The sequence below is a fragment of the Melozone crissalis genome, unplaced genomic scaffold (assembly GCF_028551555.1).
Source record: "Melozone crissalis strain CALT ecotype California unplaced genomic scaffold, PUWL_Pcris_2 ptg000027l_1, whole genome shotgun sequence".
NCBI classification, from domain to species: Eukaryota; Metazoa; Chordata; class Aves; order Passeriformes; family Passerellidae; genus Melozone; species Melozone crissalis.
In genome coordinates, this window is record NW_026535805.1 from 78,785,988 (window position 1) to 78,809,663 (window position 23,676).

At 37.5% G+C, this 23,676-nt stretch overlaps 1 protein-coding gene across 4 annotated transcripts in view; it reads right to left on the minus strand.

Annotated features, from left to right (window-relative positions):
• Positions 1–23,676, minus strand: part of COL19A1 (collagen type XIX alpha 1 chain) — a 177,925-nt gene that overhangs the window by 65,295 nt on the left and 88,954 nt on the right. For all 4 annotated transcript variants that reach the window (XR_008483184.1, XM_054279127.1, XM_054279129.1 and 1 more), the window contains 3 exons: positions 19,231–19,284; positions 18,495–18,530; positions 6,429–6,476 (listed from right to left, as the gene is read on the minus strand). Coding sequence is in view for 3 of the 4 variants with exons in the window: in XM_054279127.1 (XP_054135102.1) it covers positions 6,429–6,476; positions 18,495–18,530; positions 19,231–19,284 (138 nt within the window). In the remaining variant the exon portion in view is untranslated. The remainder of the gene's footprint in view (positions 1–6,428; positions 6,477–18,494; positions 18,531–19,230; positions 19,285–23,676) is intronic.

The following is a 23,676-nucleotide window of genomic DNA, read 5'->3' on the forward strand; positions in this document are numbered from 1 at the left end:
GCTCTTTTCCAGTCTTCAGGAGCCTCTCCCAGTCACCATGATCATTCAATATAACCAAGAGAGGATTGTATTGTGTGAGCCCTGTGGACAGACAGCTGTGTCCTCCATCTGGGTACGAAAGTCTGGCAGCAAACAGCTGTCACTGCTCCTTCCATAGCGCTTGGGTCCTGTGCCTTGTGAGCACCATCCCTAAGGATGTGCATGCTGAACAGAGAAGGTTAGCTGGCCTCTTTGTGCCCGCTTGCACGAACTGCTGAGCCCCCTGCTGCATCTCCTGGCTGCCTCTGCCATGGCTGCACAAACTGCTCCTAAAGAGGCCTCATCCTGGCACGGGCCAGCAGGGGCCTGACGTCCCTGCTGCGGCACTGCTGCTCAAGGACAGAGCTTGTCAGAAGCTGCCAGAGCCACCCTTACCTTAGCCTCACCTGGAAGCAGCAGGCATCCTCAGTGGCTTCCCAAAAGTGCCCAAATCCCAGAAAAAGTGCCTAGAAGCTTATAGTAAAGCAGGACATCCCTGATATCTGGGGGAGAAATGATGCATCTGACTCCATGGATATCAGAAAGTTAATTAATTACTTCATTATACTATATTATTCTATACTATATTACACTGTATTACATTGAATCTGCACAAACCTCAACTCCACTCAACTGCACAGAATCTCATGACTGTCCACCCACAGTCCTGACACACACACCTGGATTCAATTGGTCAAGGAATCAAAACACACCAGAATCCAATTACCAATTCCCTTCAGGTAAACAATCTTCCACAATGCATTCCACTTGTTCCAGAACACAGGAGCAGTAAATGAGATAAGAATTGTTTTTTCTTTCTCTGAGGTTCAGAGAATGTGGATCTCAGAAAATCCTTGGGAAGTTGTGCCTTGCTTTTTTCTGTGACGAGAAATGCAGCCACAGGAGCTCAAGAAGGCAGCAAGAGGATTGTAAAGAAGCAGAAACTGCTGCACAAACTGCTGTGTGTTTCAGCTGTGTGCTGGGCCTGGCTCTTCTAGAGGCCAGCTGAGAATGCAAAATCATCCTGTCTAGATTTCGCAGTATAGCTATCTAATAAAATTGCCTTGATTCTTCACATTAAGAAAATTCTTGGAATTCCCTGAGGTATTATATTTTTTAAATGGAGTAACTTTCAGAAAAAAATGGTATTTATAAAAAATGCACCAAGTTCAGGGAAAATCCCTTCTACAAAGATATCCAACTGAAATGAAGCATTACTTCTCAAAACATTTCGATATTATTTTAGAAATATAAAATTAATTGCATTTAACATAATAAAGCCAGAGTCTGGAAAGCTTCATGTGGCCCGTAAACTATAGGTAGTAGAAATTTTTAAGAATACACAGCAACATAGCAAAATTATTTGAAGACTTCAGAAAATTCTTTGCATGGGGACTGAAGGCCCCAGTGGAATTTTTTCAGAAATTAATGGAATAGTGATTTGATCGTAGAGAAAAACTCTAAATACCTCTTCAATATAAAGAAGACATTTAAAAACCCAGTTGCTAGAGGCTAATGGAAGATTAGATACATGCTAAGTGTAAAATAAAATGAATATTTTGAAATGTGTGATTGACAAGAAACACTGGAAGAAAGAATTCAAGGAGATTTGCAAAGAGTCTGTCTTTGATATTCTTTGAAGTGAAAACTGGACGTCTGCAAAAGATGAGCTTACCTAGAAAGTGCAAGATGACTGAGAAAAGTAATGGTTCTGCACAACACAGGAATCCAGGAAGATGGTGTGGTAGCCCACTGTGATTAAATTCCACGCAATGCTAGGTTAGTACCCAATCTCAGTATGGTTTGTGGGTTGGAAATACTGGACCAGGGACTTTTCTGAGTAATGTGTAATTACCTTCTGAAGCTCCTGATGTCATTCTGAGCAGTTGTATAATAATATCAAGTTGCTACAGCAGTAACATGCCTGAAGTCAATGTGATGGACACTGAAAAATGATGTATGAATGCAGTGCCTGCCCACAGAGCAGTTTAGTGTTTCTCATGCAGGAATGAGTAGCTGTTTCTACTGGCCCTTTTCCTTCAGTGACCAGAACTAAAACCCAAAACTCCTGCTGATTAAGGCCTCATGTCTAACACAAACCACCTCATTCAGGATCAAAAACCTTAAAAAATGTTTTACAAAGTCACTACTTGTAGAACAAGAGGAAACACCAGACCTTTTAAGAAGAGTAAACGTTTGAGGACTCCTTGAGCTCATAGGAAAACACAACATTGATAACAAATGTGAATGGTAAGTGTCAGGGGTATCTTGGCAAAAGGAGAAACACAAGTCTGTACATGCTCACAAAAAAATTTAACTACATTCACTGATGACATTATTACAGCCATTTAAATGAGTATTGTATAAGTCTCTGGTTGATTGAAGAATCAGAAATAAGTTCACTGTGTGCTCTTTGAATTTGGCCAGGTTGTGATATAACCAGGTAATGATGTCTTCTGCCATGACAATTACTTTTGCTTTCAGAGTAACAGTCTAATTAAGGATGGAAAATATATTTTAAGATTTTTTGTAGAGCTACTGACAGTTCTAGGAAGTTTCTTTTGTGTATATGAGGCTTGGTAGTAAACCATGCAAAATTGAAAACAAATTCCTTCACTTCATCTCAAAACTCTGTTCCTCCCTTTTTAGTGCTGTGTAAAGAAAACAAGATATGCAAGTCTGAAGGTCATTATTTGTACCCATTGCTCACAAAGGCTGCTCTCCTGCATAAGCCAGCCACAATGAGAGGAGATAATGGGGATGAGAGGGAAAGGTGTCACAACAAGTGAGGAAAGAATGGGAACTGATGAGTCTACTCTTAGAGACACAACCAATACTCATGATAAATGCTAGACTATTAATCCAGTTGTTTATTCAGAAAATAAATATTTATGCATTTTGGTACTAGAATAGTATAAGAGAAGTAATATGATTATGAATCCAAATTTTATTTATCGTCACATTCATTGTTCTCCATTACTTCATTACCTGAAACCCTGTAGTAAATCTGCAATTTTCTGTTAAATAAAGCCAAAAAATAGCCTGGTCATCCTGATACAGGGCCCTTTAATGCTGTTCAAAACTAGAATTTTCAGGGCTTCTCTCTCCTTCCAAATGATCTCCCCATACTACATTTCTGTAAACATATCACACTAGTGCACTGCTTTCTGCAAACCTTTTTATTCTTTAGGAGATCTGGAAAGTATCCAGCAAGACCAACTAAGATAGAAGATATTTCACACACTTCTGTCATCAATTTCCATTGCTGACCATCATCTAAACAAGTAAGAACCTAAACTGCTCTTTGATGTGGGAGTAAGATGATAACCCAGTATGACCATACAGTAGTAATATACTATATTACTATATTATATATACAGTATAATATATCAAAGACACACAAAGTGACATATTCAGTGTTTTAATAATTAGGCATGGGCTCAAATGACACCCATAACTCTGGTGTCTCTGGTCTACAGTGCATCTATCAGAAAAAACTGTTATCACCTTTTCTGAAAAAATGTATTGATCCCCCTTTACACTTGAAATAAATACACCACTAATCTAATTAAGTAATGATGTAAATTTGCATTCCTAAGCCTATTTGATGTACATGTCAACAAGCATTTTAAGGCTGACATAAGTTTGAGCTCAAAAACCACAGTTATCTTTATGTTTATTATAATAATAGCAACATTTACTCAATTTCTATAATAATTACTATATCTATTTTTATGATGTGATTTTTTGTGCAGATTATTCCTGTGAGGTGAAAGAAATGCTACTATTCAGACTTATTCCTCTCACTAGGGGCACAATTTTCCTAGTTCCCTCTTTAGTGAATGCAGGGAGATGGGTGCCCACTCTGGGACAGGACACCTTTGGTATTTCTTAGTAGTTCTAATATTAAATCCTGATCTCTGTTGATATAATAAAACCTCACTTAAAACACTCTGAAAATGAAAATGCATGCTGTTTTTCTTGCTTTTCACTCATTTTCTATTGCCATTTACCTGTCACTAGCTCTAACCTGAGCCTTCTATATGTTTCTTCAATATGGCCATTAACACTGTTAATTCTTCTTGCTTCAATGTGTATTCTGAGGTCTGTAAGTTACACACTGTATGATTGTCCTTTCAACTCCTTACTAATCTAAGACCAATTTTCAAAGGAGCATTTAAAAATGCTCCAGATGCAGGTAGATTAAATTTTGAATATAGCAAGTACCATATGAATGGCAACTTAAAATAAAAGTTCATGTTCTCAAAGTGAATAGATACTTTCAAGTGTTTCTGGAATGGCTTTTTTTCCCCCTAATACGCTACAGTTCCAGTCTTCAGAATGGACACAATATTGTTTTAGGTCTGAATAATTTGTTAGAGAAAAAAATATTAGCTGGTTACACACTCAATAATATGCTTTAATCTTCAAAAGACAGCCCATGAGAAAAGCAATAACTTCATATAATGTGAAAGATTTGAAGGATCTGCTGAAAGTAGAACAGAGGAACATGACATCTGTAATTGAATAAAAAGGAGCATTTAATAGCCATTAGATGTGCACTGTCCTGTTTGTCATTAAACAGAGCAGAGATCTTGTTACAAATGGTATGTTATTGTGTAATTAAATGTATTGGAAATGCAAGAGCACATGGGAGTTGGATTACGCCTGCCAACAATGTTGTTAATGCTGGGGCGGGAGTGGCCAGCAGAAGGAGAATTGTGAGCATCTCACTGGTAGAAAGATAAAGACAGATGCTGAGACTCCCCACTCTGCTGTTCCCATTGTTTGGCTCATGGCAGCTGTGTGCATGGTGAGATTACAAAACCATCAGTGCTCCCATTTTTATAGGGGCTGGAGTGTGACAGCAGCTCAATTTTATGTGTGAGTAGGAAAATGTCCATGATGAAAGTATCAACCCACTAACTAATTCCTACTGCAAAATGAAAAAAAAATTAAAAGTATTTCCAAATCAATTTATCCACCGTTAAATATAACACAGTGTGTTAACTCTGAACTTTTGCATAAAAAATGAATTTCCAAGAGTGAAGTTTCTAAAACACAAGAATCTTTATAACAGTTCCTAAAGAAGAATCAGTCTTTTTGCAGATTCAATACTCTACAGAACAACTCTAAAATATACTAAAACAGGATAAAACTATTTTTTCACAGTATCCTATATATTTAATTGCTTAACTGTAATAGTAATAGTAATTATAAAATTCTTAATAAGGACGTCAATATGCTAGTAAGTGTGCTTTAATAACATTTTCATCACACAACTTTGAATTCGGCATTACTACACTGAGTTTTTCTGATCAGATTCTCAATCCTCAGCGAGAAACATAAATAAACTCAGCTTTCTTGTCTTCGTGTTCAGCTTAAATGGAATTTAGTACTATTTTTAAAACTTAACAACCAACATAAAACATAGCTTTGAGGTCTACATGCCATTACTCATTTTGTTCAAGGGCTAGTCTTCTGTTAGTTTTATTACTATTATTGGAATCATTCAATTAGCCTTTAAAAATTCACTGTAGTTTACTAAGATCAATGATGAGAAACACTTAATCTTTTTACGTCAGATATTTTAACTGTGATATTGAATATCAAGATGCCTAAATAAACCAAGAATTATTGAGACCCCACTTCAGAACTGCAAACTGGGCACACACTTAATTTGTAAAAATATTGAAATGCTTGAGTCTTAATACCTTTCCAAACTTTTAGGAACATACTAGATTATAAATTTACAACAGTGAATTAATTCTTGTGATACCACAATCATAAGTGTTTGTTATCTGCTCTAATGAATTATCAAATTCAATAAGTCAGGGAAAATAAAAACAACATGGAGAAACCAGTCAGTTCATTACTTAATCATATTAAAATTATAAAAACCCAAAGGTTTATTTAATGTATTTGGCATATTCTGCACCTCCCCCTCCAGTCCCCTTTACTGTGTCATTTGTACACATATGTTGGGTGCTGACAATTGCATAATGGCATTAAAAGACCTGGGTCAGCATTACTGGTTTCTGCTAATATTTTAGATAATGACCCTAAATTCATATCTTTATATATCTTAGATGTTGCAAAGTATAGTTCACCCCTACTAAAAAGGGAAAACTGAAGTTTTAATATTATTTCAGTTAAAATTACAGCAGAAACATACTGCACAAAACAATTGTACAATACAATACATCTGTTCTGCCAGTCATTAAAACACTTTAGATAGTTGAAATTGTTAAATCTCCCTCAACTGAAGAGAATCCTCAAGTGTCAAGGCTCAGTTTGTTGTCAGCATGCTTCATACTCAGCTGCTACCTCACCATTTTTTATTAGTGCTAGGCAGAAGTCACACATCAAGCTGTTAGCACACTGACCAGTTGTTCACCAAGTTTACTCACCCTCTGACCTTCTTTGCCAGGTGGACCTTGGGGACCCTCCAGCAAACCCTGAAAATACAAACATTAAACAATTATAACATTCAGTGCTATTCTCATCCTCTTTTCTACAGAAGTAAGACTAGACCAAAGCTCCAGATGGCAAGACACGGCATTTATTTCTAATAATAAGAATTGCCGTTTCCTAACAATTCCTTTACTGTTATATTAGGGTGCAAGAAAAAGCACAAACAATAATTATTAATCACATGCCATCATATAAAGGCTGTATCCTTTGGAAAAGAAGAGGTAACTCGGCACTAATTAAGCATAGTTGTATTTAACTACAATATTACTTGAAAAGTGATTTATCTTGTTAAGTTAGGATGCCATAAAAATTGACCAAAAAAGTTATTTTAAATGAAAGACAACTTACTCTACAACTCAAATTCAAATATAGGCACTGAAGGGGGAGGGGAAGGCAGGGAGAGGGAACTAAATATAGCAGAAGGCCTTATGCTCACTGCATCCTAAGAACCAGCCCTGTGCTGCTTCCTCTGCAGTTCTGGCTTGGCTTTTCAAAACACTTCAGGGTCTCTTTTTTTCCTCTCTCTCTCTCCTGAACAGGCGCTGGAGCTTTGAGTGTTTTGAATACATCCTTGACTTGTGAGATTCCTTCTGAACTCAATGCAAGGATCTGCCTTTTTCAGCCAGAGACCAAATCACAGAGCAGGTCTGATGCTTTGGGGATTTAATTTTATATCTGATTACTGTACAATGTAATCATAAAGCCTTCAAATAACAGCTCAGAACAACTTAGAACTGTCATTCCCCCCACTCTCCCTTTTCTTCATGAGTCACCTTGGAAAACAATTTAAAAAATTACATTGAGGAAGCAATCCAATTTCCATTATGGCAACAAGAAATGTGAAATAATTTTAAATGTAATCAGTAAAGAATATGTAACAGTTCTGCATTGTATAATTAAAAAACAAAAGCCTTGCATGTTATATTCTTATAGATGTCACGCAATTAAAGAACTTCTGTTTTGTTTATTTAAGAATTTTAAATACTAATATTTTAAAATCTTTAAAATTACTCAGACTCATGTGTTGCTTCAGCATGATTTATATCTTTGGTCAAATTCAAACAACTTACTTAGAATCAGTGACACACATTTAGTGACCCAATAAGGGTGAATTGAGGTGCCTTGACTATCATAATTTTTTTAAGTACCCAGATTTCTAGAAAGGAATTTAAGAAGTTCGTTTATGATCTCTAATTCCCAAAATAAACTTGAGAAAGTAAATAGGCATTCCAAAGCTACTAGCTCATACATTTTCAAGTAATGTTTTAAATTGATTAGAATGTAGTCTGACTTCAATTTTAAAACGAAGTGGTCACTTCAAGAGCTTTTCCATTTCTACCATTTCTCCAATTTCAAACACTGAAGCTAAAAATATATCTTAGACAGTATTTCACTACAGGATATTTCTCTTATCATTTCAGTTTATAATGTAAACAGCATAAGGTGCAGGATCTTTTACAAAACTGATGCACACCATGTCCATCTTTCACCATAAGTTTATGGAACTAAAATATGCATGAGAACGTGTGTCCAACAAACAATATCATGGTAAGTTAGTTACAGTGCAAGTTACGTAGCTTATACATACACAAACCCATAAAGGAGCATGTCAATGTGACCTCTGTAAAGCTTCTTTACTTTCTCATCTAGGTAGTGTGGAACTTGCAGTGTTCTGTCTAATGGTTAGCAATATTCTAAGTCTGTGAAGAAATTCTGAGAATTCAGGAAGAGGTGGAATTTTGTTTTGTTAATTTTTCATTTTAGTGACAACTTTATGCAGGGGAATGAGATGAAAACCTGTAATGTCCATTTTATGGGGAGGAAATTCTTAACCTCACATATCTGTACAATAAGGCTCCAAGGGGACAAGAATTCCACAAGAATGCAACTGCACAACAGTGATAATTAATAGCCAACATTTTTATCCAAGGAGTACTTTTATTCTTTTTCTTCTCTCTACAATATTATTGTCAAGAAAAAGGAACCAGATAAGGAGATTTATCTTCAAGGAAAGGGAGGAGAGCTGTGTACAATTGGTAACTAGGCAGGGAGGACTCCCCTGTACAAGGAGCCACATCCTGATATTGAAACTGAGGTAAAAGTTCACACCAACCTCAGTGGTATCTTCCGTTTAAAAATTGATAGGACAACATGGGCCATGTTAACCAACACAGCTCTAAAACTGTAGTAACTTGGCCAAAGTAATGACTTAGCAGTGCTATCCCTGCTCAACATTCACTGAAAGAGATCATGGAAAAAAACTGCAGAAGAAACCTGCAGGAGAAATGAAAAAAAATACCTTCTACAGTGAATTTTCTCTAAAGGGACGAATAAAAGATCTACCATTGAACTCCTACAGAACTTGGCAATGAACAGAAATACATGTTTGTAGGAAGGCAGACTAAACTATCTACTTAGGTTGCATTCCTATTTAATTTCTGGAGATCTTCCTTTGGAGATCAAAGATCAGATTTGACTGCCACCAGCTATGGATAGCACAGCTGGTCAGAGGAGCCCACCACCACAGGTAAAGGGATAGAACATACACTGAATATACATATCTATAGCTATCTATCATCCATCCAATCTATGGTATATGGGATATACTGAGGATTGTGTTCTAAACAGTACATCCACATTTATGTCAGAAGGCAATCTATTCTACAAGTATAAAGTCTCCAGTAAGCAACAGCCAAAGCAATTAAGATCACAGAACCACAGAATGGTTTGGGTTGGAAGGGACCTTTAAAGGTTATCTAGTCCAAGACTCCTGCAATGAGCAGGGACCTCTTCAACCAGACCAAATTTCTCAGAGTCCTAACCAACCTGGACTTGAATGTTTTCAGGGATGGAGCATCCACCCACTCTACGGGCAAACTGTTCCAGTGTTTCATCAACCTCATTGTAAAAAAACCTCATTCTTGTATCTAATCTAAACTTACCCTCCTTCAGTTTAATACCTCCTTCAGTTTTATCCCTTATCCTATTTCAACAGGCTCAGCTAAAGTCTGCTCCCACCTTTCTTATACCCTTCAGGTATTGCAAGGCAATTAAAGTCATTCACTATGTGTCACTGTCGCTTTGATATGTTTGACCTGGCAAGAGCATGGCTATGGTGATAAGCAGAACAATGTCTAGGAACAGCACAAGGCACTGTGAGGTATAAAACCAGGCTATTGGTGTGACATCAGGCTGGCAGGAAGATATGCTGCATCCTTCGAGGTCACCTAACACACATGGGCTTTTCCTGACTCTGCCAGGCCACCTTTGAGGCTGAAAGGTGCCAGCCTTCTACCCACCTTGTTGAGCAGTGGATTAAAATAACATATACAGTCTATAAAGCCTGTTCCTGCCATGGACAAGCAAGCCCCTTGGAGTAACATACCTGAAGGAGCTTGAGGAACACGAAGTGGAAACCTCTACAATATTGCCGTGTAGCTTGGGGAAAATTAAAGCCAGTAAAATGCAGATGTTCTTAAGTGCAACTGAAAGTTAGAAAATCTACCACAGTGAGTGAGGGTGGCTGTGAAGAGAGATGATACATGATGCACTGGTAGGCACAAGAGGGTTGTACAAAATCTTGGAAATGAAGAGCAGAAACTCTGAATCCCTTTATAAGAGGCAAACCATAAAGGGAAGTACTGACAAGGGAAAATATGCTGGTTAGCACAGAGAATTGAGAAAGCAACCACACTGTGAAGAACATGTGGGCAGATATTTAAAGGAAATATCATCAAAACTTAGTGTAAGTTGATGGAAACTAGGAAAAACCAACAGGTTTCAAAATGCTGCAATAGGGAGTTTTTAAAAGAATTTGTATTGAAAATATCTGTAGGATATACCATTTTAGTACTTTAACAGCTAATATTTTTTGAAAGTATCAGGTGATAAAAATTAATAAAAATTATTTAACTTGAGACAGTAGAAGAAAAATATGTTAGGAAGTTACAGAAAAATCAGTGAACAGTTCTGCCACTTACTGTAGAAGGGCTAAAATCCTGTCATGTGACTCTGCAGGTAAAAAAGCATTTTTAAATACCTGATACATCAAAACAAGCATCTGCAGAGACATGGTGGAGGCACTGTTCATAAATGTAATAACTCAGAGAAAGTGCCTAAGAACATATTCTCAAAAAAGCCAAGTTTTCATTGTGACTCCATGGTGAAACAAAGAATGTTAAAAAAAAAAAGAAAAAAACCCAGCTGAAATAGAATAGTGAGGTTACTTAAAGCTGTTATTCATCTGCTTCTCACAGAAGATTATGGTTGATGCCAAGAGAGCAAAATATTAGACAATTACATATATTTTTGGGATCGTGTAAGTTGCTTCAAAACATAGCTGATAGTTTTTGAAGCAGAAGGGTCGACAGCTGCCTTATGTACTTGTAGGTAGTGTTGCTGGAATACATTCTGAGCGAGAATAAGTTTCCTTTTCAACATATATTAATATAATACAAAAGTTAGCAATAATAATGCAGGTCTAATTAAGGCACAAAATTTATTTCATTTATTGACTGGTTTGTGTGTTCTATACACAAGCTACTTTCATCCAATGTTTCCTCACTATGAATTCCAGCAAACACATGACCTCAGTTTTTACAGAATAAATGCTATTAGATGGGGAACAAATGTATGCAGTTTAGTAAGATAAGTTAAACAAAGACAGAGACAAAGTTTAAATTAGGCATGCATATATGCCTTGTGATAATGTAAAAATAGATATTTTTTTAATCATTTGAATATGCAAGCTTTTATATTGACAACACTTGCTATTTCAGAAAGACCCAGCTATAATAGATATGATTTTGCCATGCAATTTCAAAACATTATGATGATAAATAGAAAGGTATGGTTCCACTGATACAGCATCACTGCTGAAACATTTTTACAAGTAAACTGGCAGGCAGTTCCCATTGCAAGCAATTGATGTAGTTCTTTTAAACACAGTCCTTGTTCAGGATTAAGAAAAGCTGTCACATTGTTGAACTAAATTTTCAATGATCCCTCTGTAACCTCCACAAGTAGAGCAGCATGGAATCATGGTAACCAGCATTCAGGTAAAAAGTGACCACAGATTTCCAAATTCCTGACATGGAATGGGTGATCACAGTGAAGAACTGCAGCATGACTGACTTGAAGAGCACTCTCCAGCCACCCAAATACTGCTTGTGGGGTGGATGGTACTGCTGTGGCTGCACTGATGTAAGAGTGGCACAGCATCCCAAACAGGATGCAACAAGATGCAGTTCAATAGGTCTTAAAGGCATCCACTTAAACTGGAGATGTTTGTAGAGAACAAGTTCTACTGTGCAGGTCACTGTGATCCTTCTACCCTATTTTGAGAACATTGTCCTCTTTGGCCTTTACATATTGAGAGTAAATGAATGGCTTCCTCTCAGCTAAAAACAGACAATCACACTCAGCAAGCAAAGGAACTCAAATATGCATAACTTTCCTCCAGTCAAGATGGTCAAAGTGTTGGTTTCTCTGCTATCCTCAAGGCAGTTTGCTTGCTGCAATAGTGATGCAGCCCTATCTTGAACCCCAAACAGGAGGATGAGGAAGTGAGAGACCTTAAAATTCAATTACCATAGTTTCCTCCTCTTGCCCAAAAGATTGTCCACCACCACCCACACGGAAGCCCACAGAGCTTGCAGACACACCCCACTGTTACAAATCTGTTACAATGGGAAAAACGGCACAGGAAAATCAGAGGAGGATGACTAATTTCCTGTTGTATTACCATTTATAAGGGAAATTAAACTACCTCTATCTTAAGCATTTCCAAACATGACCTGATCTCAGTCACATCCTTACTGAAGTACCTTGAGACAGCAAGTGGAAAGATTTCTACACCTGCTGGGCCCCTTAAATTTACTGCAGTGACCATAATGTTCTGCTGTTACACCACTTTTCTTTCTAAACTGCTTTCAATCCATTTACTTCTACAGAAAAGGAGACAGCATTTAACAGCAGCATTTCAGTCTGCCAGAAAACATGATAAGCTACATTTTCTTCACCTTTTTTTACTGGAGTGAACAGAAAATATGTTCCTCACTGACATCATTATTCTTTGGATTTGGCCATTTCTTTAGCTCTCTCTGTTAATTAACCTTAAAATATACTTTCCTTCAGAGACAATAATTTGAAAGTGAAATTGAAAGGGTAATTTCACTGAAGTTTACATTCATGAACTGAGTACTTTTATCAACTTAGGTTTATTTGCTAAGCAAAAACAAAAGTATAATTAAAATCCTGAAGTGTAAATCAAAATTATTCATTACATTGATGTCTACTGCATATGGGACAATTTTCAAATCATTATTGTAATGAAGGACATAGAAATCACACTCATGCCAATCTATCAGAGTAAGAATTATTGAAAAACAAATTTACTGTAAGGTTAAGGCTTCAGTCGTCACTTGAGCCTTCACTATCAGTATTACTGCATAAAGAAGATTAAAACCTCACTGTAACTAATAAATAATCTTCTATTTCAGCAAATGGGTAATCTTAATAGCACCTGCTCCCATAATTAAAAAGTGCTTTTTGAAGAAGAGGATATTTGTAAGTTATACTGTGGAAGTTAAATGAGCACTGTATTTAATGACAAACAACTAAACAGTTTAGTATTTTCAGGAAATTAATACACCTCATTTAAAAAGCTCAGACAGATAAACTTCAGATTTTCCTTAAAGTAAATGTATGAAAAGAAGAGATTTAGACTGAAAATGTAATTTGCAGTCTATACTTTCTTTAGTTAAACAGGATTACTTTCCTTCACATCATTACATGGAAAGAAAGTGAAGGTAATATTATTTGACTGCTTACTACTGGAGAGTGCATGACCATTTCTTTAGCTTCACATGAATAACTGAGGAGAAAGTTGTGCAATCTGTAGCTGATGTTTGTTTAGAAAGGGGAGAGCCAAAAGTTACAGTGGAGCTTGCCTAGACCTGAATCTGCAACTTCCTCCCACAGCCGCCTCCACACGGCACTTGTGCTCCAGCTTCCTTGGGATCGCTTTAACCAGAGCCAGGAGCCAACATTCCAAATATCTGTTTAGTAAGCAAGTCCTGAGGACTTCTGTCTGTGACCGACTTAAGCCTTGGCTTCTGAGTAAACACTTGGTGCCATCTGGGTGACTATTTTATAACTCCTGAAAGGGATAGGTTCTCAGGAACGTACGGGCGGACGCTCATTTTCCCCAGGAACTAAAGGCAGGGTATCGAGTGTCGAGGGGAATAGTTCTCGTATATTTTACAAGGGATGGCTGTGCTACCTTCCCTCACCTGTCACTCTTGTGACACAGCACGCACAGGCTTAAGCTGGGATACCAGAGCGGGCAAGCTGCGGAGCCAGCTGTGACCCTGCAGAGCACAGCCCCCAGCTTCTGCCTCTGAATCCCACATCTAGGCAAAAACCACACTACAGAGCAGTACAATCCCTCCTTTTTACTCACTGAAGGTTCACCAGCTACAATGCAATTTATCAGGGAACTTCAGCTTTAAACATCCCCCATATTGCTTCATAAAGCTGACATAATAGAGGAGAAAAGTTCAAAATTTAATCACAGCATTTATTCATAAGACACCTGAAAAGTACTAAAGGAAAGAGACATCTACTACTTAGAGAGCAATTCAGAGCATACCAGAGAAATTAGAGACAGCATAAAAAAGGCTGAGAATCAATCATGATTTTGGACTACTCCCATAAAAATACCACCATAAATGAGAAAAAAAATACATACATATATCTGGACTTGGGGAGTGTTAACTGACTCACAGAAACGCAGGAAAACTTTACGCCTTTAATAAAAGGGCTCAAATATACACATATATATGTCAAATTTACAAAAAATGTATTTGTATGAATAATGCCCCAGTCAAACAAATGTACTCAGAACTATTGAAATTGCTAATTTCAATAGGGTTCTATGGAAATCCTATCAAATTTAACATATATTTCTTCTTACAGATTAGCATATTTTACATCACAATGCTGTTTCTTTTCTCTAATTCTTCATGCATGATTGATGAAATTGTACTAGGATTATGTATCTACTTTAAATAAATGCACAGAAACACATGGAATTCTAATCCCATCTCTTTCTGAATTCTGTGCTATTGCTACAAGTGAGAAGTTTTGTTAAACGTTAATGTTGTTGGGATTAAAGTGTGAAATTTCTGTTAACTCACATCAAACAGGAAGATCCAGAGCTCTACTTTATTTTTCAGACGCACTTTCTGAGCTAGGAAATTTCAATTTCAAACTCAAAAAATAATTTTTGCATCTCAAAAAGCAGTGCTATTGTTTTGCCTGTTTTGCAGTTTGGTATGTGCTCATCTATCTAATAGGTTGCTACAGCTGTTGGGTATTTATGAATTCTGCCATACATACTGCCTTGAAGTTTCCCTCATTCCATACTATAATGGCTATATCTGTCAGTTGAACACTTAAAAATATATTTTTTCCCTCGAGATACCAATCCCTTCATTCTCTTCTGTATTTTCTCATGTTCCTATGTTGCTCATGCTTCTGAGCTGTGTGGGATTTCCTACTCATCAGGGTTGCACAAACACCTTTAGACACAGAGGCACTGGCATCTTTTAGACTTTTGCAGGTGCCAGTAGCACAGACAGGAAAAAAAACCCCAACAAACCCAAGAATTTCTACTGCATGCTGTTACATATTTGTATAGACTACCTACAGGCAACTCTCCCTGGACCAACCAGCTGCTGCAGTTTTTTGTTACTTTCACACTCCCTGTGCTAAGGATAGAAGCATGGAACAGGCCTGCGTATGGGAAGAACATTCTGACCCTGAACAACACCACTGATGGTCTAGTTTATACTGAAATAAGAATATATGATAGACCTCATACAGCTTGCTCCACTGATGTATGATTCCTATGGAAATAAACAGGAATGGAAAGGCTGCACAGGGCAGCAGAGCTCTGTATGATGCCATCATTTACCACCTGTCTCTGTGTGCAGAGGCACTGGGGCAGAAGGTCGATGACCCAGGCCCAGTTGTCTAGTTTAAACAAAAGCTGGTCCCTTTTAATGTTCCCTTCCTCCCTGCCCAAAAGTCATACTTAGGACTTAGTTCTAACAGTGTGTCATCATTTTCACTTCTCTCCCTGCCCCCCAGCATAATTCATTTATCTTTCAGATAAAAATAAATAATTTTCACATTAGAAAAAAATACAAATTACTGGAAGCAGGGGATAAATTTATGACATTATGTCTTCATCCCAAATGAATGGAACATTTTAAAACTTTAACAGGACTCATAATTGAAACACTTACATCATATTTTGGCTATAACAGCATGAATGGTTCTGACACAGTAAGTTCTCATTAAGTGACATATGAACGGTGATATTATCTGACCTACTTTTTATTCACAGCAAGATATGGCATCTTCCTTTCATGATTATATATTGAAACAATCACAGCCACACAGAAGCCACACAAATAAAATCACTCTGAAAACTGAATTTTCCGTTACCACCATCACTCATGTAATTAATATTCTTTTAGCTCTTGCCAAGAGAAACACACAACGATTTACAGTGGCCAAGAGAGAAAGCCTTCCTGCTGGGCTGTGCATTCCCACTCTGTTGTAATCTGTCTTCAAATTGCTAAACCCATTCACACTCACTCTTGTCTACATCACTTACTAACATCCCTCTGAAGACTACATCTGCTTTCCTAAAATTTAAATCTTTTCTTTTTAAAAGTGTAGAGGTGACCATCAGTAAATGCACCAACACAAAGACACCTTGCTGTGGTGGAATCAATGAACTATAACATTTGCAAAGCATTCTGCAATCAAAGAAATGCAGTTCTTTGACATCCATTTTATGAAATTGGATCACTTCAGGTACAGTTAACCTGAAAGCAGTGTGCCCTGGCAGCCAGGCGGGATAAAACTGTTCTGGGAGGCATTGGGCACAGCATGGCCAGCAGGGCAAGGGAGGGGATTGTCCTGCTCTACTCTGCACTGGGGCAGCCTCACCATGAATATTGTGGGCAGTTTTGGACACCACAATATAAGAAAGATATAAAGTTCCTAGAAAGTGTCCAAATGGGGGCCACAAGGAGAAAGAAGGGCCTTGCAGGGAAGAGCAGCTGAGGGCACTGGGTCTGTTCAGCCTGGAGGAGACTGAGGGGAGACCTCACTGCAGTTACAGCTTCCTTGTGAGGGGACAAGAAAGGGCAGGCACTGATCTCTGCTCTGTGGTGACAGTGACAGGACCCAAGGGAATGGCCTGAAGCTGTGTCAGGGGAGGTTTAGTTTGGGTGTCAGGAAAAGATTCTTCACCCAGAGGGTGGTTGAGCACTGGAACAGGGTCCCCAGGGCAGTGGTGACAGCACCAGCCTGATAAAGTTCAAGAAGTATTTGGACAGTGCTCTCAGGTGTGTGGTGTGACTCTGGAAGATGATCCTGTGGGCAGGGCAGGGAGTTGGACTTGATGATCCCTTCCAACTTGTGTGTCCTTTCTAACTCAGCATATTCTCTGATTCTTGGTATCATACTACTGACCTCTGAGTATGATTCTTAGGAAAGCTAAGTGACCACAACTGCAATTTAAGACAATGAACACAAAAAAAAAAAAGAGATTTAACATATCCAGGTACTTCTATCAGAACAGATGTACTAATTTTTCAATCACTTACATAAAAAAACTCAAAAAGACTCTTCTGTGGTGTTAGAGCACACACAAAATAGATATCCTCAGGTTTTTTCCCTGTCTTATCTTCAGATGTGTCTGATTCCCATTCTTAAGATCCCTTCAAGGCCTGCAAGAATCTATCTAAAGCAAGACAAACTCCAATGCATCTACTACAGTAAAATTTCAGGTTACCAATAATATTTTAATAATATATGAACTCTTCCAACACACAGTTTGTATATTCAAGAACTAAAGGACATAAATGGACCTGTTTGCCTCCAGTAGGATATAAACTGCAGCAAAGAGTCACTGATCTTGGGACAAAACACTAACTTTTTCCCAGGAAATAGAGATACAGGACATTATAATTCATAATCCAAAAAACAAGAAGTCTAAAACACAGCAACTTAATTTTGACACCTAAAGAGTAGAATTTATTTTTATCATATGGGTCTCTGTTATATCCTTCCATGTTTGTAAGCTCTAATGGAGATCCTGCTGCTATAGTGTTGGAAATTAAGGGAGGGAAAAGACCATGTATAAACTATTTACATTATAAATGACAGTTCTTTTGAAGTTTATTTAGGATTACATGGGTAATATGAACAGTATAGATGCGGCTCATAACACTGAGTCTGGGAGAAGAGCTACTCATGTTGTGAAACTACAGCCTGGGAATTTGGAACCTTTTCTCATCCTTTTCTTTTTCCATTTTCTTCACACTCTTTTGCACCATTTGGAACTGGTTTTGCCCAAATAGACTGTTCAGAAGGGAAGGGCTTTTCATTTCAGTTCACGAGCAAAACCACTAGAATTCATAGAATTCAGACAGAATTTTTTACTTTTATGAAGCAAACAAGACCACCCTGCAGAGTTTTGGGGACACTTTTCTTCATGCTTTGTACATGCTTGGGGCCTGGATTGCAAGGAAATCAAGAACATTTTCCACCATCCATACAGCAGTGTCTAGCCAGAATACAATACCCTAAAAGCCTTGATCATTTTTGCAACCTTCTACTGAAAAATGCTTTCCTTAAAATAACAAGGGAACTCCTTCACTAGAACAAGTCTATACTATTTATACATGGAATAAACAAGATAATATCCTTGTTAGCATTTGGGAGGAAGCAAGATGTTTTCAACCTGCTTATTTTTATTTATATTTACAGAATTTCCTACACAAGTCGTACAGAAAATGCAGAGGCATTCTGAAGAAAGGGACTTTTAGACTTATTAGGGGGAGTATTCACATTGCAAATTAGTGAAAAACATGCAGTATTTCTTAGGGATTTTCTTTTGGCTGTACTTTACATGTACTCACACTCAAGGCAGCTGGTCCTGGAGGTCCTGGATCTCCCTGGTTAAAACAGGAGAGGAAGTAAATCAACAATCTCTTTAGTTATACATACTTAATCTCTAGACCTTTTAGAGAATATGCAGTACTGCAGAAATTATTTCAGTACAATCATTAAACATGTTGATTATGAAAATATGTGAGCAAAGTGATTTTCTTCTCCAGTAATGGCAGAGATACACACAGTTCACCACAGGTTAAAGGGAAAAAAGTGCCAGGCCTCTGCATAAATGAATCACAGCTTAAAAAAAGCAATCCTTCAAAACACATTTCCATATGTCAAGTTACAAGCTGCAGCTTACATGTACAAGGTGGCTGCTGAAGCCAGTGTGACAGCTCACATATGTAAAGAAATCTGACATTTTGAATATTCACAGAATTAGGTCACTGAGGTACAAATCACATCTGAGACCATCAGGTTTAGTTCATGGGAGCAAATTAGTGCAGCCAGAGAGCAATTCAGAAATTGCTGATTTAACACCAAATTTAGGCTCTTGCTCAGACCTCCTTTTAAAATTCACTGTGATAAAGGGTACTCATCTTTTGCATGTACAGTTAGCCTGTACTCATATTCTTTAACCCTTAAATTGCACAAATGGCAGCACTGGGTGTTTGCCACACATAGTAATGGCAACATGAGCAAAATTGAAGAATATCATGCACACTCACATAAACATACAACTTAATAGATTTAAAAATGTACCTTTTCTCCTTTGGGACCAGCCACACCAGGACTACCAGGGTCGCCTTTCAGTCCCTGGGCAAAAAGAGAAATGCGTATTTGTTGTCATCTGTGAAAAATTCTAGGATGAAATCCTGTAGCACTGTGAAGTAATATACACTAAACAAATAGGCCTTAGAATTCTATCACATTTTTAATGCTATCTCGAAATACTTTATTTTCATTATTTTGTCAACAGACACATATCTATCAGAGACCACATGTGTCTTCAATACATAATTAAACATACAGAGCCATTCTACTTTATTGTGCCCCATTTTGGTAAGTAGTGAGAGGAAATGCAAAGTTCTTTTGCAGTCTTGCATGACCAAAAATGATAAAATAGAATATCCGAGAGGGTGCTAGTACATTCACTTGAACTCTGCTAAAATTGGGAAAGAGGCAGAGGTGGACAGAGACCTGCAGATTTTATGTTTCAAGTAGCAGTGCTGAACTGATGAGCTCCAGGAAAGTACAGCTCAGAGCTGCTGCACATCTTCCAACACCCTCATTCTCACCAGTGTTCACAAAGGCAATTAGAGAAATAATTGATTTCCTTCATACCTCCTTCTTTAGTTCTGCCTCCACAGGAAAAGCAATTAGTACTGCCCAGCCTTACACCTTGCATCCACAGCCATTTCACACTCCCAGGTCAGAGTGGTTTGGGTTGGGAGGGACTTCTCAAGATTATCTGGTTCAACATCCCAGGCAGCAAACAGGGACATTGGCAACTGGATCAGGCTGCTCAGAGCCCTACCCAACCCACTCATTAATGTTTCCAGGGATCTACAGCCCCTCTGAGAAACCTTTTGCAGTGTTCACCATTTTCATAGTAAACTGTTTCCTACTTACACCTAGTCTGAATCTACCCTCTACAATGTCTCCTATACAACTCTTCAACTAAGAAGTTCTCACCAGAAGCACCAAAAAAAATCCCCATCAAAAATCTTTAGTACCCAGCACACAATCTTTGTTGTCTTCTCCTTGCAGCAGAACAAATGGAAAAATGAGGGATTTCAAAATAGGCCCAGCAAATTCAAGCCATTCTACAGCAATGAATGAACTTAATTATCATGCTGTACCATGCTACCAGGAATTCATTTTTATTTAAGCCAAGAGATTTGTCTTGTGCCTTCCCTCTGACCACTGCTTTAGTGGCATGAGAGACTGTGCATATTGAAAGGCAGAGACACCTCTACAAGTTCAAAGATTTTACTTAGAAATGAAATGGCAACAATGGAGGCAATACAAGACCAAATTATAATAAGATGCTCCACAAGCAGACCACCATCTTTATTATTCTGGAGGTTAAATAGGTCAAGGGTAGAAAAAAGTAATTTACATCTGAATTAGGGTTTGCAAACTAAAGTTCTTCCCAGCTCCCTTTTTGTCCTTGCAAACTCTCTTCCTCAGTTTGCAATTATTAGGAAGATAGAGACAACTGGCACGAAAATGGTAACTAACATCTGTGCCTTGGTGGGTACAGAAACATGAAATCAATGAGTGTTCTAAATACTGCGTATTTGTGCAACTTCACTTCCTGCTAAAATTACATTAATTCACCATCTGGAAGGAACATCATTTAGAACTATATGAGCATTTAAGTACCCACTTTGGATTAAATTTGTGGTTGTTGTAAATACCCCTGATTTAGCTTTGATTTGTTCTTTATTAAGCTTGCCAAATATGTAATAGTTAAATCAGAAGTAGTTTTGCTGTTTGAACTTAAAAAATGTAATAGGCAGATGGATTCAAAAACCAAGCCAAAAAATTGCTTTCTTTTTACAATCTGCATATTTATGACATGGCTTTAATATTGTCTCCATTTGCTACATTTTACTTTCAACCTCCTTCTGAAAGAATGCATAAAACACAACCAATCCATATATTTAAAGCCATTTAAGGGATTTTTCAGGTATGCAAACTGTATGGATTTGGTTCAAAATCAATACTAGCAAATCTGCCATGGAACAATAGTTATGAGTTTAGGAATTAGCTCTTAGGCTGTATGTTTACAGAAGATAAAAGATAAGGCTAAAAAAAAATCTGCATCTCACAGATGGTGACATATATCTGTGTGTCTCTACTGAATAGAAAATACAACTGCAGATGAAAGATGCTGAGCCTGAGCCATGCACTTTCAAACTATGCACCTTATTTTTTCCTAATTGCTGTATTTAAAGCTTTTTGCAGTCTATCTGCAAGAGCACCTTAGTGAGGTGTGCAGTCTGTCAGCTACTGCAGAGATGATGACCTCAAACAAATACAATCGACCTCAAGTAAAAAGGACAAGGGGAAACTACATGTTTTACAGGAAACCTTACAGTGTTTGAAGGAGGATTTTAAAGGACCCAGTGTTATAGGCCCACTATAAGTGTTTCTGGTTTGCCTAGACATTATATATGCATTTAAAAATATTATAGTAAGTTCCAGACACAGTGAATGCTTGCAAAAAAACACATCTGGGAATGCACCATGCCTATTCTTCCCTTCAGTCACCCTTTTGAAGCTGCTGAGAGGTTTAGCTGCTGGCTCACTGTCTCTGAAATGCCATAAGAAGAAAGAATTCCTATGCCAAGTCAAATCTGCAGCCCCTTTAACACAGTACAGTAGGGTATTCTGTCTCTGGCAGAGGCCAGAACAGGATGTTTCAGTAAAATGAATGTGGTTATCTAAACAGATACAATTTGGATGATTTTAGATCAAGCCTTAAGTTAGAAAAGCTCATTTTCTGCAATGTTTTAGAAGAACAAGGTCAGTTTTAAAAACAAACAAATTTCTATTGATCTAAGGGGCCTATTGACCCCTTAAGTTAGAAAAGCTCATTTTCTGCAATGTTTTAGGAGAACAAGGTCAGTTTTAAAAACAAATTTCTATTGATCTAAGGGGTCTGTTACCAGATTTGCCTGAAATTTAGGAACAGATTAAAAATTCCTCCTGTAAGAGTTAATTAATTGGGTATTGAATTCTATCTCAGTCTAATTCTAGCTTTTTGGGACCAATATAACAATATACATTTATGAGCTCATGAACAGTCTTCAGCTAAAACATTTTATCCTCTAAAAGGACTACAGCTTAGTCTTTTTACAGGTCATTATAAATTTACATTAGGGCTCCTTTTTGAAGGAGGAAACCAAAATGTAAAGCAAGCACTAGAATGTGTATATACAAGGCCAACTGAAAGCTAACAAGATAACAATACTGGAAATAGAAAAAATGAGAAATGTTCTAAATACATATATAAAATAAGACTGATAAATATAATGCAATTTCCAACCAACAGAGAAATTACTGGGACAAGTATATCACAAATATCTGTAAGGGTGTGAGTTGGGGTCGATAAGGGCAAGATTAAATTAGAGGCAGTGTTTTTGTTGGAGAGGATGACAATGGTGCTTCTTCTGGTGGAATGAATGAAAAACTGATAAAACAGGTAAAATGTATCACCAGCTGACACCAGGTACTTTTCTCAATGAAAAATTGCAAAGATCAGCTGGACCCCAACCAGAAGACTCCAGCAGCTCCTTGCAGGAGCCAAATGTTGCCTACTGGAATTGCACCTATTTGTACAGCATAAACTGTGCTGCACACATGTGGCAATGGAAAATGCAGTCAGACTGCAATCATATATTCAGGAGAACAGGTTTTCAACTCTAAAAGATATCTTTTGGGGAAAACATAATTTGTTATTTGCAATCCTGTGGCCATCATTAGAGTAATCTGGTTCAACGTCACATCAGGGGGAAATCTCCTAGAACAATACATATTATCTAATGTACTGGAAATAGGGTACACAACCCAACAATTTAACAACAATGTGCTACCCCATTATTACAGATCAGATCAGTTATCTCTACTGAGTAACAGAGCTTGGGAATACTCTAAGAGCAGAACTACACTTCCTGCACAGACCAGCCTTAAAATCTAAGTTAACAACATCTTCAAAGTCAGGTGTACAATGCCTACCTGGATATGCTGGGATAACTTTCCTAATTTAGCAAAGTGTTTTCATAGCTCCAAACAATATACTTTTTTTCAGTTTATGTCTCAGGTGTTTAAAATACTGACACTGCTCTCTTCTCATTAATGGAATTCCAAAACTTCAAAGTGATATATTACTAGAATTCACTGGACCCTAAATTAAACCTACTATCTTCTAATACTTTTGTTCCTAGCAACATTCTCAGACTCTAGATATAAACAAAAATCATAACCAACTTCGCATTTTTAAACAATAGGATAATTCTCTTCCTATTCAGGTATTTCCTTGCAATGCTAATACTAAGAGAGTTCAAGATTAAACAGACAGGTCCTGAGGGTGTGAAGGTAAACAACTATTGCTATTACAACAAGATGCAAGATCCCTTTAAAAATGATCATACTTCTGATTACCTTTTCCCACAAGCATAAAAATTAAAAAGGTCTATT